This window comes from Ziziphus jujuba, chromosome 5, assembly GCF_031755915.1.
Source record: "Ziziphus jujuba cultivar Dongzao chromosome 5, ASM3175591v1".
Lineage (NCBI taxonomy): Eukaryota > Viridiplantae > Streptophyta > Magnoliopsida > Rosales > Rhamnaceae > Ziziphus > Ziziphus jujuba.
The window spans coordinates 8,017,113-8,031,875 of NC_083383.1; the positions used below are offsets into that span (position 1 = coordinate 8,017,113).

At 34.4% G+C, this 14,763-nt stretch overlaps 1 protein-coding gene across 3 annotated transcripts; it reads right to left on the reverse strand.

The window, feature by feature from the left end:
• Window positions 1–417: 417 nt before the first annotated feature.
• On the reverse strand, window positions 418–14,552 carry LOC107420282 (exocyst complex component SEC3A). Of its 3 annotated transcripts, XM_016029209.4 has the most exons (25): window positions 14,105–14,551; window positions 13,063–13,133; window positions 12,400–12,480; window positions 12,140–12,207; window positions 11,926–12,028; window positions 11,385–11,530; window positions 10,087–10,204; window positions 9,519–9,623; window positions 8,859–8,960; window positions 8,619–8,756; window positions 7,753–7,881; window positions 7,575–7,655; window positions 7,367–7,441; window positions 5,647–5,820; window positions 5,407–5,560; window positions 5,179–5,243; window positions 4,244–4,414; window positions 4,074–4,153; window positions 3,240–3,321; window positions 2,754–2,851; window positions 2,569–2,677; window positions 2,041–2,109; window positions 1,575–1,640; window positions 1,401–1,490; window positions 418–750 (listed from the first exon to the last, which is right to left on the reverse strand). In XM_016029209.4, the coding sequence occupies exons 1-25, from the start codon at window positions 14,274–14,276 to the stop codon at window positions 640–642; spliced, it is 2,658 nt and encodes an 885-aa protein (XP_015884695.3). In that variant the 5' UTR covers window positions 14,277–14,551; the 3' UTR covers window positions 418–639. The 3 variants fall into 3 exon arrangements, 2 of the variants coding, with proteins under 2 accessions (XP_015884695.3, XP_048331128.2); XM_048475171.2 differs by lacking the exon at window positions 7,367–7,441 and having other exon boundaries at window positions 14,105–14,552; XR_007241354.2 differs by lacking the exons at window positions 418–750; window positions 1,401–1,490; window positions 1,575–1,640 and having other exon boundaries at window positions 2,069–2,109; window positions 2,569–2,687.
• Between the last annotated feature and the right edge of the window lie 211 nt (window positions 14,553–14,763).

The following is a 14,763-nucleotide window of genomic DNA, read 5'->3' on the forward strand; positions in this document are numbered from 1 at the left end:
AAAAGAATTTTCTTTCTTTTATTTATTATTATTGTTATTATTTTTCTTTCTGTTGTATATTCTAGTTTTATACTTTTCTGCCTCAACTATTTGACCATCAAGAGCATAGCTTTCAACTACTGTTTGATATCTTTAATCAAAATAATAATAAATAATTAAAAATTCTACCACTATTTTTTTTAATAAAAAAAAATTCTACTATTATTCGGTACCTGCAATGGTATATATGTGAATTTGTTTGGTTGAGTATGGTCGTCAAGAGTCAAAAAGGGATTTTTGTTTCGTTTCTTCGCACTGGAATTTGTTGAATTAAAAATATCGTACACAGCATATTGTCGAAACAGAATGTTCTCATTTCCATTGCAATTCGCGGAAAATGATAATTTCCATACAAACTAATTTGTTAAGGCAAAAACAGAAAGGGACGCAGCCAAATATATATTAACATATGTACCCTGAGGTCCGTCACGAGGATACATGAATACTAAATCAACCTATTTTGACATCTTGGAAAGATGTCTAATAAATCAAATCAATGAGAGAAGAAAATTGTTTGAAAAAAGAATAATACTTGCAGGCTAATACATATTTTACTCCAAAACAAGCTATTGACATTGTACAATAAAATACTCGTTTTTTTTACATGGAAGCCAAAAGCTCTCTCATTTCAACTACGGATGGGATTTGCTCCGTTGGGTAAATTTTGGCAACAAGTTGGGCGAAACTGTCATACTTGTCGAGAAACTCCTTCTGTCAAAATTCAAAATGACTTCCATCATACAGTGTTAAATAAGTGCTTTTTCTAAGCACGTAAAAAATGTTCTAATAAAACTAAATGCTCAAATCAAACTCAAAAACAGCATATTGAATCAATAAATCGTAACATCATGATGCCTTTTATTTGCTTATCTCATAGAGAGTAAACAACTAAAATGATCCTGTAATAAATATATCAAGAAATTATTAAATGCGTTAAATAGATCCATTTTTTGCTTAAACATGATAAATAACTTTAACCCATCAGGATTCAGATATTGATCACAAACGAATGAAGATTTTCATTCCAGGATTTCTTTCAGCAGTGCATAGATTTATATGCATTTAGCTGCCAACAGCCTTTGGAGTAAAAGGCATCTTCAACTATGGTTGTAACGGGTTGCTGTTGCAAACCAAAACCCGTCGAAGGTACTTTATTTGCCACAGAGAAACAAAGCTTGTCTGAGTTATATCGGAATCTTCCAACACCAGAATGGCTTTTACCGTTCAAGAAAAATTCCTTTCTATACAGTAAAAAGATATAATGTAGGTCCTTAAATGTCCATGTTTACCACTCAAGAATCTACATTCTTCAACTACTGATGAGGCTTAAAATGTGTACTCAAGAGAGAATACTTGCATACCTTGCATTTATCCCATAGAGAAGGCAAAAGTTCCTCTGAAGTCAAGTTCTTCTGCAACTTCTTATACATTGCACTGATAGACTTGTCAACCTGTAACAAATTAACAGACCCATGATATCATGAGCACAGATATTTTGAGATTCTATACATTAAGGGGGATCTCAACCTACATACCCCAGATAAACTGGATTTTAACATCTTCCGTAGGTCCATCTTTGACAATCCAAGTTGGAAAGGGATCTGAAAATTTTGAAGAGAAATGTCAAAAGGCATATATCCAGCAAGTTAACATTTGAAACAAAGCTAAAAATGAAAAAATAAAATAAAATTCACTAAAAAGAAAAATGCAATAGCAGACTTAACCACCACAACATCACAGAACTCGTACACAATGTAACTTGCATTGAAGTCAAATAATCCTTGCATTGAAGCCATGAGTAGTTAAATAAAAACATACTATTTCAAAGGAGTTATCTGATTGAATATATGCATAAATAATCCTCAACTTCAATTATTAGAAACATGCCAAATTTTCAAGTCAAATAATCCTTGCATTAAAACCATACTACTTCAAAGGAGTTATGTGATTGAGTGTTGCATGAATACAAAAAATATGATATAAGATCTCCAGCACACTAACCTCTTCTGGTGTTATTGTGTACATCAAGTCCTCTATTCTTCGAGCAAATTGAAAAAGTCTTTCAAATTGCTGCAAAACGAAACTTGATGAGAGCCTTTACCTCCAGATATAATGGTAAAGAATGCAACATTGCAGTAAAACTATACCATATGCTCAATAAATGTTAGATGGTTGTCTATTACTAGCAGCCAACAAGGAACTACAGTTGAAACAGAACATTAACAATAATATTGACTCCATAATGTCCGATGTGCTAAAATTGCTAATCTCAAATGGCTTAGCAAAAAGTGTGGTGTCTCTGTGAAGCTTTGAGAGGGTATATCTGTTTCATCAGGATGGTGTTGTTCAAGCTGTTTGTTTGTATGGTATTCTTACCATATTGCTTTTCTGAGATATATTTACACTGCCATTCTTTCTCCAGTTGAATAAAAAGCATATTAACCCTTGCCCCACAATAAATGATATTTGTGAAAAGGGAAAACAAAAATAAATAAATAAAAAATAAAATAGCACCAAAGGAGTACTCACATAATAAATAATCATGCTGATATGACGAGTGCAAGCTTGTTCATAAGCTTCACTAGCCTGGTGATAAAACTTGGCTAGGGTAGGCACAACATTGGCTAGGTCATACAAACTGCATGCAACTGCTTATAATCAGCAAAGTGAGCTCAAGAAAAAATAGCTATAACAACAGAAGAAAAAGAAGATACCTATTCTGAAACGCTGCATAGTTCTCTAAAAGAAAAACATCTGCGTATTTTGGATCTGTTTGTGCAATTTTTTCCAAAGTCACAAACATTATGCTAACCTGTAAAACAATAATCCAGCACAATAAATAACACATAGATAATGATACAGTTCTGTTGAAACTTGGAACACCACCTAAAAATCACAGTTTAAAATTGCCACTATAGCCACGAAAAAGAGGGGACAACAATCTAATTTTTAGTTCCAACCATCCGTTTCAGTAGACAATCATGATTCACCGATTCCATGAGAAAACTTTTGTCCTTTTTTGCATCTTAAAGCAATTTAAAATCCTAGAAAAGTTTCCAATGGATACAATCACTCAAAAAAATGTTAGTTCTTCCACCATCACCATGGTTGAGAAGAAACCCCATGCATCACATTATCCGATGCACTACACCACTCTTGTAGCAACAACGAGGGCACATGTTTAATAAGAAGGCACTCACAAATTTTGTGTATGCTTGATCAACCAAATCCCTTGATTGTCCCTGGATGTATTGCTCCATTCGTGTTGCAAGAGTAGCAAACCTATGAAAAAGCAAAATAATGTAAAGAATAAGTGACAAGAACATATATAAATGCGTGTTCATTAAAGGACTGATGCACATTTCAAAGCTGCAGAAGATGAAAATCAATCTAAAACATGATTTAATATACGGCCAAAACTGCAAACTAATCAGGACATAAACAAACAAAATAGCAACAAAGATATATTTTCACATGCAATTATGGCCAATAAGCCCTAGAGTTGAAAATTACAATTACTTCAACCGTCATTTTCTCCAATGCACTTCTGCTCTCTATCTCTTCTTTTGCACTGAGCATATGAAACTCAAGAACTAAAGAATCATGTGCAGTAGATCAAGTTGCAAACAAGAGCTCCTCTCAGATTAAAAAAACAACAACAATTCCTCTCAGCTTTATAGAATAATCAAAACTTGTGAGATATCAAGGAAATAACCTAAAATTTTATTTCTTCAATCATTCCTTATCAAATTACTATCAAAATAATTCTATTTTCTACTTCGATCACGCTATAGTTAGGCTTGGGGGGTGGAGGACCTATCTATAACATGTCCTGTGTACTTAATATAGAACAATTAATAAACTGATTAGTGGCAATCATAGATCTCACAACCATTTGCATAGCATTTCAATGCCATCAAGGAAAAACTTTGAGCTTGCATCTTATGCAACACCTTATATTCACAACTGCCTAATTCTCAAAAGAACATGAAGTTTATCAGATAAGAATGATCAAGTGTGTGAATCCCAGATACCGTGGGATGTAGGATAAGACACCCATCTGCCGGACATTGCGTTCATTTCTTTCAATCTGATGACAAGCTTCATCAACGAACTGCAATATAATCCACAGTTAAGAGGTTATGGTCATAAAGCTGAGGGTGAAAATGGCACTGATTAATCTCAGTTTAAAGCTGAAACTCACCCGGCCAAATTGCATAGAAATTCTTGATTCCAGATCCCCAAGCAACAGACGCACAAATCCTGCTGCATCTGCTTTCTGACCAGAAAGATAGCGCTCTGTGATCCCATGCATTGATATACAGCGTAAAGGATCAATCTTGTATGCCCAGTCCACCACAGCATAAAAGTCTTCCTGAAATTCAAAGTTTTTTGGAACAACGACCAAGTAAAAACTTGGGACTTTGAAGTGCATATTGCAAAGCAACAATAACTAGAATTATGCAGCAAAAAGGAAAAGACAATTCAACTAAAAAATTCCCTACCATTATGAAAAATGTACAAAATAACATTACGTATATTTTGAAGCAAATTTAAGAGAAAAAAAAAGTCACTAAGTTTCCCGTTTCATGTTCCTGTCTTTATGCATTCTGTTTCAATGTTATCACTTTTTATTTTCTGGTATCATTTATCCCTTTCAAAAGGATCCACCGGTCAAACCATCCTCCCCCAATCATCCATCTTGTTAATAGCAATGTGGATTATCATATGTTGGTATCCGAAAATTTCAAGTTGTTTAAGCTTCCAGGATGTTTATGCTGGTAAGCATAGCTATTTTTTATAAAGCTAAAGATCCTCCCAAATAATTTTCACTGTGATCATAAATTCCACAAGGACCACCAAAAAATTTAACATCTCTCAAATTGGCAACACCACAAATTTGTTTGATGTGGAACCAGGCCACAGGGTACAGACATCCATATAGGTCCGGATCCAACTGGCATAAACTTCTGTATCACCAAAAATATAGAAAAGAGCTCCCAACTTCTGAGCAAAGAATAACGGGCTTAGCAATGACTCCATGATAAGAAATTCTACTTGTTGTAACTCTCATCAGTTTGTTTCTATAATCATTCTGTAATTGAAAACAAAGACAAACTGGAAAGCTTGTATCGTCACCTGGATTCCATCAAGCAAATCCTGAAGAGATTCATTTAGTGCTGCAAGCTCTGCAGAATTTTTACCTGCAAAATTGAATTATAAACAAAATATCAAGGTTTCAGAACTTGTAATACAGAAAATATCCATCCTTAACAAAGACATGCAGAAGTTCACAGCATACATTAAAGTTGACACAAGGACCAAAGCACACTGGAAAAATTAACTAATTACAAAACTACTATGTACCAGCTTTGCCGTCATTATCATCAATGTCCATAATCCCCAAATCATCATCATTGGCATCATCATCATTGTAGCCCGGTTTACCACCATTGGCAACACCTCCAGGAGGCACAAGTGCAGGAACTTCAAAGCACATGAAGTGTGCAAAAAAAGAACTCTGCAGAAGAAGCCTCAGAAGAATAAATCTCAATAGAAATGCAAACATTATTTAGAAATCAAATATTTATAGTACTAAAATTCAACCTCATCTACAAGAAGCGGGATAAAAATTGTTAGCATTTTCGCATAAGCATCAGAGACTGTAGAAGTATCTGCAGCATTCGCATTTGATCCAGACCCAGTGGAAGCTTCAAGCCAGACGGTTGGATTTCTTGATGCTTTCGTACTTGCACGAAGTTCATTTGCAAATTCACGAGCCTGTAGGCACCAACTATATTTTCAATCTTAAAGCTAATAACTACCTTTAACTGCCGCAATATTATTCAGATAAAAAATAAAAGGGCAAATTGTTGTTCAATTAATGTAGATCTGAACAAGCAACAAACAAAAGGAGACACCAAGGCAAGCGAGGAAATTGATAGGATTATTCACCAAAAAAGGAGATGGATAGAACTAAATAAGCAAAGGGAAGATCTGAAAAGCAATATGATGTGAGAAGTTTTATTGTTTTCAATAATAAGAAATGAGCTGAGGACTAGAAGGCAACAAGCTAATAAACAACAGAAAAGAAGAGCCTAAGCATCATATACAGAGTTCTTAAGCAATAAAAACCAAGAGAAGATGTGTTAGCATGAAGCAAGGCTGCTGGTTTTATTTGAGAGCTTTTTCACTCTCCACAGATATTCTAAACTTATATAAAAATTACATCAACTTGGTGAGTATTAAAGCTTGAGCCCCATAGTCAAACTAGTGTGCAACTTGGAACATTTAAGATCAACAAATTTGGAAATTTATAATTAAGCTACTAATAAAACTAGCTTATTTACCAGCTGCTGGATATTATGACCAGAAGCGCTACAAAAACACTGCAATGGCTAGAAGTTGTAAATTACTATCTTTATCCTAAACATTCTACGACACTTAAGTTTATGTCTTACTAGCTTACATTCCTAGATTGTGCCTCAAATTGTCATCATTTTCTTGGTCTTCAAATCTGCCATCAAAAGGGCAAACCCATACTAAAAAGTAAACCAGCAAGCCCCATAATATGGTAGACAGGTGGAGATGGCAGGAGTTTAGCATACCTAATAAGTTCACATGATAACTCATCAAAGCATTGATATAAATACATAATACATACATATGCGTATATATATATATAATTTTGATCAAGTCACGATATCCTGACTAATAAATGTGTATATATATATATATATAAATGTCTATGTATATATAATTAATGTACACATTATGTACATACATTACAAGTCAAACCTATTTAGCCAAGCATTATTCATATAAAAAGCTATCTGATAATAATGCCTCCCTTTTGAATTTAACAGGTAATCAGTAGCATGATCCATAATATGGTAACTCAAGCCGCTGCTACAGTTTGTGCTAGACGAAACAAGGTCATCAAAATCAGTTAAACACTTGCCGCATAGCTCAAGCACAAAGTCAGATAAAGATAAAACTAGACACAGCGAACAAAACTAATTCCGCATCCATGACTACCACAGGATTTCCCCTTTGCAAATCCAGAACCCAGGTTGAAAAGACTACCTTAACTAAGTACAAAAAAGTTATTTAATCATGCAGAACCCAATTAGCAATTAACACTACATGAATTAATTTAGTTTTGAGCCCACTCCAAATCGGGTCCCACTCCCACCAGAACTTTTGCAAGAACTACAAGAAATCCATTTAAAATAAATTCACAGCATTAAGTAATAAATTATACGCCACAAAAATGTGGCATACTGTAGTTAAGTTCTGATGATAGAAAAAAGGTTTACTTCCTGACCTCCCGACGGAGAAGCAAATTAAGGGAGCTACAATATGCCTTCCTTAATGGACCCAGGCAATTCTTATCCAGACTCTGCAAATGATTTATATAAAAGAAAATGTCAAAAAAAAAAAAAAAAGAAAAAAAAGAAGAAGAAGAAAAAACATCATACATGCAGAAAAGAAGATACATTTTGACAATTATTACAATTAATCTTAAAATGGACCTTTAAATGTTGCAAAAGGCGAGCATATGTCCTGCATTTGTACCGCAAATCAGCATGATCAGGCCTTTTCAACTGTCCCCTCTATTTAATACAAGCACAAGAACAAAATTTTAAAAATCCCAATCCCAAAAGCTATGCTTCAATTCAAGATTGAAAAAGCATTGGCCTGAGGAATTACCTGAGAAAAGTAACTCTTATCACTTATCATGAAATCCACCAAACTAGCGAAGTAGTTTCTTAAGAACTCTGAAGCTCTTCTCACAAATGTAGTTTTCAATTTTTCAAGTTCTGCTCGCTTTTCTTTAACCTGTAAGAATTCATGTACAACAAAATGAATAAATGATTTCCAAGAATATTAACATGAAAAAGATTTCTTCCATTCACAAAAGAATATTAGAGCCAGCATTTAAATTTCTAGCTTAATCAAGGAAAATTTGGCCAACTAAAAATGAAAGGGTATCTTCAGTTCATTTTCTGTCTTATGTCACAAATCATTTAAGAACATGATGCAGTAAGTTGGAACATTATTTTTTGTTCAAAACTTTAAGCAGCAGGCATGCAATTTTAATGTTCTGCATTGAAGTTCGCATCTAAATTCTATAATTGGTAAGTCTCGCAGCTTACTTTCATAGCACCAATCCTTTTTATGGCCCATAGGAATACCAATGCCCTTAGCACATTCTAGGTGACTTTCTAATCGCTATATGGACAAGCATGCATTAACCAATTTACCCTGATTCTCAAAGCTTTGATAAGAAGTAGTCACAACTATGTACATTAATATCAGGCTATACAGTAGTGTTCAACTCTCACCATCATGTAATGAGGTATGACGTGTGGTGCAATTAATAAACAGAAATAAAGGTTAGCATGATTCAAACATCAGCTTTAGCAAACAACAGGATTCTTACACCATTTTAAGTTACCACTATTCACAGAACCTTAAACTGATACGAAGTGTCAGATTGGGATGAATTGTGTATATCAAACTTACTTTTAACAATAATGAACCTAAAGTGAAAGAAATAAAGGAAGAACGCATACAGCTCGTATGTTTGCAAATGCAGGATCCAAATTGGGTGTTTCAAGTCCACGTAAAGCACCAGCTAGCCATTCACATGCCTCTATGTTTTGAAGCATACATGCCTCATCAAATGAACCTCCCGTAAGACATGCTGCATACTACAACCAATGAAATGTAGTTAAGAGAAAAAAATTGGTAAACAGAATTTGCCTCGCATTCAAAAGAATTATCCAATTCTGACAGAGTGATGGACAAGATACCTCAGAAGGAACACGCAAGCGTTCAACAAGCTTATCTAGTTCCTCAATGAGTGCTTTATTATTCACCGATTGCGTCTCTAGTTTGTTATTCCGGGTTTCTATCTGGTTATCACATCAGAGGAAGTTAACACACAAACTTGGAAAAGTGGTGAAGCATTTGGGTAACAAATTTTCATTTATCCAAAATCATTCTTAACAGCTAGAGTTGAACTGTAAATGCGCAAGGTTTAGCATGAAATAGAACCATGTTACAAAGGCGTAGAACAACTACTCTATGGACATAACAATAATACAATCTAGCAGCAGTAGCAGCAATATAGCTGAATTGCTAGTCAGATCGTCATCGAGAACAATATAAAAACTGAATAACATATCAGCATAACGCAGTGCCCATGAAGGAAAAGAAATAAACTGAATGATTGACATGTAATATTGCACTGTGACATCAATGCACTGAAAAAATGCAAGAAAGCAACACGTCTTGACCATGGATGCAGTGATAAATTTTACATGTAGTTCTGTTTGTGGATACAAACATAGGAAAAACAAAAGCCAAATAAAACCAATGAAGAAACATTTCTCAGTGTAGGAACAAATAGTCAATTGGGCAGCACCAGTAAAGACATCTTAAATGATCACATGATATCATTAGGTTTTTACCAACTCAATGTCCTCCCTCATATGTCTAAGTTTCAGATTGAAGATGCCCAACCATTCATCCATATCTTCAACGCAAATTGAAGCAGCCTCAAGCCCTTGTAATACCTACCAATTAAGAGATGAAAAGGTTAAAAAGGATAAAACATTTGCTTATAATACAGTCGCCAAGGACATTGAATAACAACCATTATATAAAGTCTGCTCATCAACATCTTTGACTATGAATAATTAGAAATTTAAGATTTTTTGTAATACAAGTCATTCAACATCTAAGAACATGGGAATCCTACAAGGCAAAGTACAACTCCTACATAAAATGGTCAGAAATAAAAGTTCTGGTTATGAAAAACAAAATATAGGAATTGTGTTAAAACCTATAAGATACCCTATATTCACATGCATGTATCCTTCCAGACCTTAACAATAATAAATACTAAAAGGCAAAACTTATGGACTAAAAGCAACTTGTTCAAAACATTAAAATATTATAATAATTTTAAGTACGAATCACTTGACAAAGAAGAAAGATTAGCAGCCCAAATGCACAACCAAGAAGTAGAAGAATCACCTCATCAATCAAAGGTTCACTTTCTAAAATGGCATGCACATTTGCTGCTTCCAAAGCTAGAAGTTCTCTCTTCAACCTTTCAGAAAATGCCTCTGCTTCACCAATACCCATGACATAACTGCATACCATCCATACCCAGAAACATGTAAAATCAGCTTTCCAACAGTTCAACAAACATAATTAAAGGAAGATCCAAAATAGCAGAGTAGCATTGGATCCAAAATACAAACTACTGTGGCTTAATTGAAAAAACTATTCATGAGTCAATACTAATATTTAAATTAGCAGTTGCTAGTAGGCACCAATAATGCTTTCCCACACATATATGACATGTCACTCCAGCTATAGGTCTGCCTAATTAGAAACTAAACAGAAAACATAAGTAAAAAACCAACATAAATACTGAAAGGAAAGAATTGGTCTTCTATAGATAGATGATATGTATGTAACCGCTAAACTATTCAAAGAGCTAAAGATGGATAGATGAAGAGGGATGCTTATTGCCATGGCTAACAAAATAACAAAGAAGATAAACAGCAATTATAAGGCTAACTTGGTCCACAGCATATACTATATGACATTGCATGATGAAGAAATAAAATTAAACACAAGCACGTTGACAGCAATTGTGATAAATCTCAGTATTAGCACTTGAAATTGAAATATAGATTGACATTGTACAATAAACAAGAAAATAAGCTAGGTAACAAGTATAATGACATGGTTTGTGCACAGAACAGCAATATAGATTAACATCGTACTGAAGATGGATAGATGAAGAGGGATGCTTCTTATCATGGTCAACAAAACGCCAAAGAAAATATACAGCAACTAAATGACCACCTTGGTCCACAGTCTACATTATATAACGTTGCATTGTGAAGAAACAAAATTAAACATAAGCATGGTATTAGCACTTGAAATTGAAATATAGATTAACACTGTAAACTTAACAAGAAAATAAGCTAAGTAAAAAGTACAATGTGCTCTGAACTGCTACTATAGCTCATATGACAGACATGGTCTCGTACCCACATGTTCATGAAACCTTGGCAAATACAGAAAGAATGCTTTTCATGATCTAGCATACAAAGCTGCACCCTATGTGTTGTATGCCATGTTTAAAACTTCAAGGAATGACAGCTTATATTTGAAAATTGAATAATTTTAACCATATTAATTCTCATACATTCTAATGACTTCCTTGATAATTTAGAAGAGATCTCTAAATTCTCCAACTTCCAATAAAGTATGATAGATTTTATACTAGGGAAACCAAAAAGGCAAATGGTACATACGTGCCCAAAAGAGCTTCCATGTCCTCTTCTTCAGCTTGAGACACAAGTTCTTTTTCAACAGTCACATCCAAGTCACTTTCAGTCACTGTCTGTGCAACAGGCCCATCTCGTACAGTCCTTTGATTAGTAACTTTTGGAGTATTTTCCTAAATCAGATTTGCATACAAAACAGTGTTTTAAAAAAATAGTTATTCAGTAATATACATAATCAAATCATTCTGAATAATTCAAAGTGTAAGAGGAATATCAACTGATCTTAATACACAAATCAAACTCAAAATGTAAAAACAGAAAGGTCAGGGAACTAATTATTCGTAAGTAATGAGATAAACAATAATAAAATCCCTTGCATAGCCATTAACAAAGTGGTAACCAAATATCTCTCAAAAATTCAAAAGAGTATGTGCAGAAGTTCATAAAACAATACATCTATAAGTATTTACCGATCACAAGACAACATAAATTACTAATCATGAAAATTATGCAAGATTATCCAAAGGCAGTGTCTAAAACAGTAGAAGATTGGGAATTCATTATGCACCTTAGCCCATAGAGCCATCTCCACAACATCTATACCAACAACTTTGGGAAGACGACCCATTATATCTTTGCATACGTTTAAAATGCATAATAAAAGGCGATTCCTACAGCAAAAATTTGAAAATAGAATATAGTAATCAGTAATTGAATGCAGAACTTCAGAAGAAGTATAATACTATGAAATCTTTAACTCTGCGTTAATTCCATTATGCTACCTATCATCAATATTGCGCATGGTCCACTGAGGCGGAGCAACACTCTGGCTTCTAAGATTATCAAATCCCTATAAAAAAATTCAGTCACAATTTTTATTTAAAAAAAAAAAAATGGAAGGAAGAAAGAAAAACGAACAGCAAACATCAGAATTTTCATTTTTCTTGAGCCCTAGAAACCTAATCCTTGACAGTGTGTCACCCCGGAGTGTATGACACAAGGCGAGTAGAGTTTTCCTAGATACAAAGCAAACGGAACATACCAGCGTAAAAGTACAGCCACTAGGATCGTTTGTTATCACCTCCACCTTTGAAAGATGCTTCAACTTGTATAACTTTGCAGGCTGCAAGTGGAAGAAAAGTCCTAGGATCAAGAAACATCTACAATGCAGTTCAATCTCACAAAACAACATTATCGATTACAGTACAAAATTATCAAGACAAAAGTTCATCGTCTATGAATTATTTCTCCATCTTTTGCTTTCCCAATTGAACTTCTTGCTTTTTTTGCAATTTAGTGTTGTTAAATCTGTTTAGACATAAATAAGCATGCTGCCTGCATTCCTAATAGGAGACACATATCTGATGAATCCATTTGTTGCGCAAAGGATATGTTGATGAACGCATGTAGCTAAGTATCGATGAATTGGTAATGGGAATGCATATTGACGAATCTATGAGTTGCTAAGCACATGCTAATAATGCACAAATTCTCATGCAACAAATGAACGTGTAAAGGGATGTTGGAGATAGGTGCAAAAGGCCACTTTGAAATTATAAAGCACCATAAACTAGGCACTGCAGAGCAGGATAGAAATCTTATATCATAATAATTTCATGGGACCCTTAATGTTGACCATAATTCAAACTTATGCCAAAAGATTTCAAATTCTTTTTTGAAAAAAGCAAAACAAGCTGGATATTACCTCAAGTTCTCCACCAGAAGAATCTTTGAAGACACGTAGGAAAGCTTTAGTCCGCTGACCTTTTGATTTTGCTGCACAAAACACACAAACTAGTTAGACATCTCCCCCAATCTTTTATGTACCACCAGCATCACAAAAGAGAGACTATGGTACAACTTTTCAGAACAACCATGTAAGGTGGTCTCAATAGGTAGCATCAATCTGGACAAATCTTCATCTAGTACCATAATGTTACATATATCAAATTCTACAAGGTATTCTAACTCATTATATCTGTTTATGTAGAAAATAGCATACTGCGTTTTGCACTGGCAGCTAGGCTTTACAGACACCCCCAAATAAATATCATCAACAAAATCACTATTTATTTCCATACAGGAAATCACCTCAGCATGTTTTGCACAGTCCTAAAATGTGCTTAAGATTTATATTGCAGAATCTTTCATCCAGAACTGTTCATTGAAGTGCATGTATATTATATTTTTAAGAATAGTCCCAGCTATACACTCCTTCCAAAGCATATAGAAAAATGTTCAGGAAGTCATTCCAAAAACATCATTGTTTCTTCACTTTTTTTCTCATATAACTTTGGAGATTTAATTCTGCTAGGCCTGAGAAGAAAAAATTTAGTCACATTTCGGACTTCCTTTTAACTCTTTTATACCCTTGTGTATGTAACAAGCAACTGAACACGCTAACCTCATAATTTTTATTCCTGTGATAAATTTGAGGTGTTTCTCTCGAAATACAAATGCTAATGATGTTCAACTTGAAGAAGTTATTAGAAAATTTGAGAGGTTGGAATAAAAAAAGTACAGTTTTAAGCAGAACTCTTACAAATTCAGCAGTGGAAATCAAACTCTTCCTCAAGATTACGATTAAATTACTAGAAAAAACAGAAGCTTCTAGCGTGAAAGCCAAAATTCGTATCCAAACACGTAGAATTTTACATGCTTTCGTTAAAAAAAAAAAAAAAAAAAAAAGATTGAAACAATGATTACAATCATAAGCTAGAAAATCATAGGAAGAGAGAATTGCGTACTGGAAATGGCGAGAACCCTAGCTTTTCCCATATGTTTGAGCTTGCCAGATTTTCCCCAGATCCCTCGGCCCTTGACCACGCGGATCGAAAACACGATCTTCTGTTTGGTGCCTTCGATTGCCGCCTCACAGGCTCGCCTGAGCTCCTCGTCGTCTGCGCTGGATTTCGCCATTGCCGGTGGTGCACTTTTCTGGATCTCAAATCGGTTTCCTCAGGCGGAAACAGAGAAAGGGAGAGAGTAGAGAGCAACTAAGTAAAAAAAACTTTTACGAAAAAGGCAAATAATAGTTGGTTCCTAATGATCACACCAGATGATATAATTACGCCCAGTGGAGATTACAATAAATTGGTGCAATGCAATGGCTACAAAAGATGACTTCCGGGTCGGATGCGAATAGTCATCCATAAAAAGTATTTTGTACGGATAGACGCCCACTTCACTGTACGCGTAGCTTTGTCCGTTCTACAACCCCTTACTCTTTCCTCTTTTGACATTTTTTTTCTTTTTTTCTTTTTTTTCCTAAAATTCCATTTTTGACATTAATAATAAATTAAAAGCAAAAAAATAAATAAATAAATAAATTTGTATCTGCACTGCCTTCATGTTCCAACGGAACCACCAAACGACATAGTTCAATCTGTCCAAAAAATAACAAATA

What these genes read in the sequence shown, in the direction of transcription:
- LOC107420282 (XM_016029209.4), bottom strand. Translation starts at nt 14,276, where the DNA reads ATGGCGAAATCCAGCGCAGACGACGAGGAGCTCAGGCGAGCCTGTGAG. An exon ending in GTGGCTGTACTTTTACGCTG is followed by an intron (nt 12,208 to 12,399) that starts GTATGTTCCGTT and finishes ATTTTTTTATAG; the next exon opens with GGATTTGATAATCTTAGAAG. An exon ending in GTCTTATCCTACATCCCACG is followed by an intron (nt 3,322 to 4,073) that starts GTATCTGGGATT and finishes GCTTTTTCATAG; the next exon opens with GTTTGCTACTCTTGCAACAC.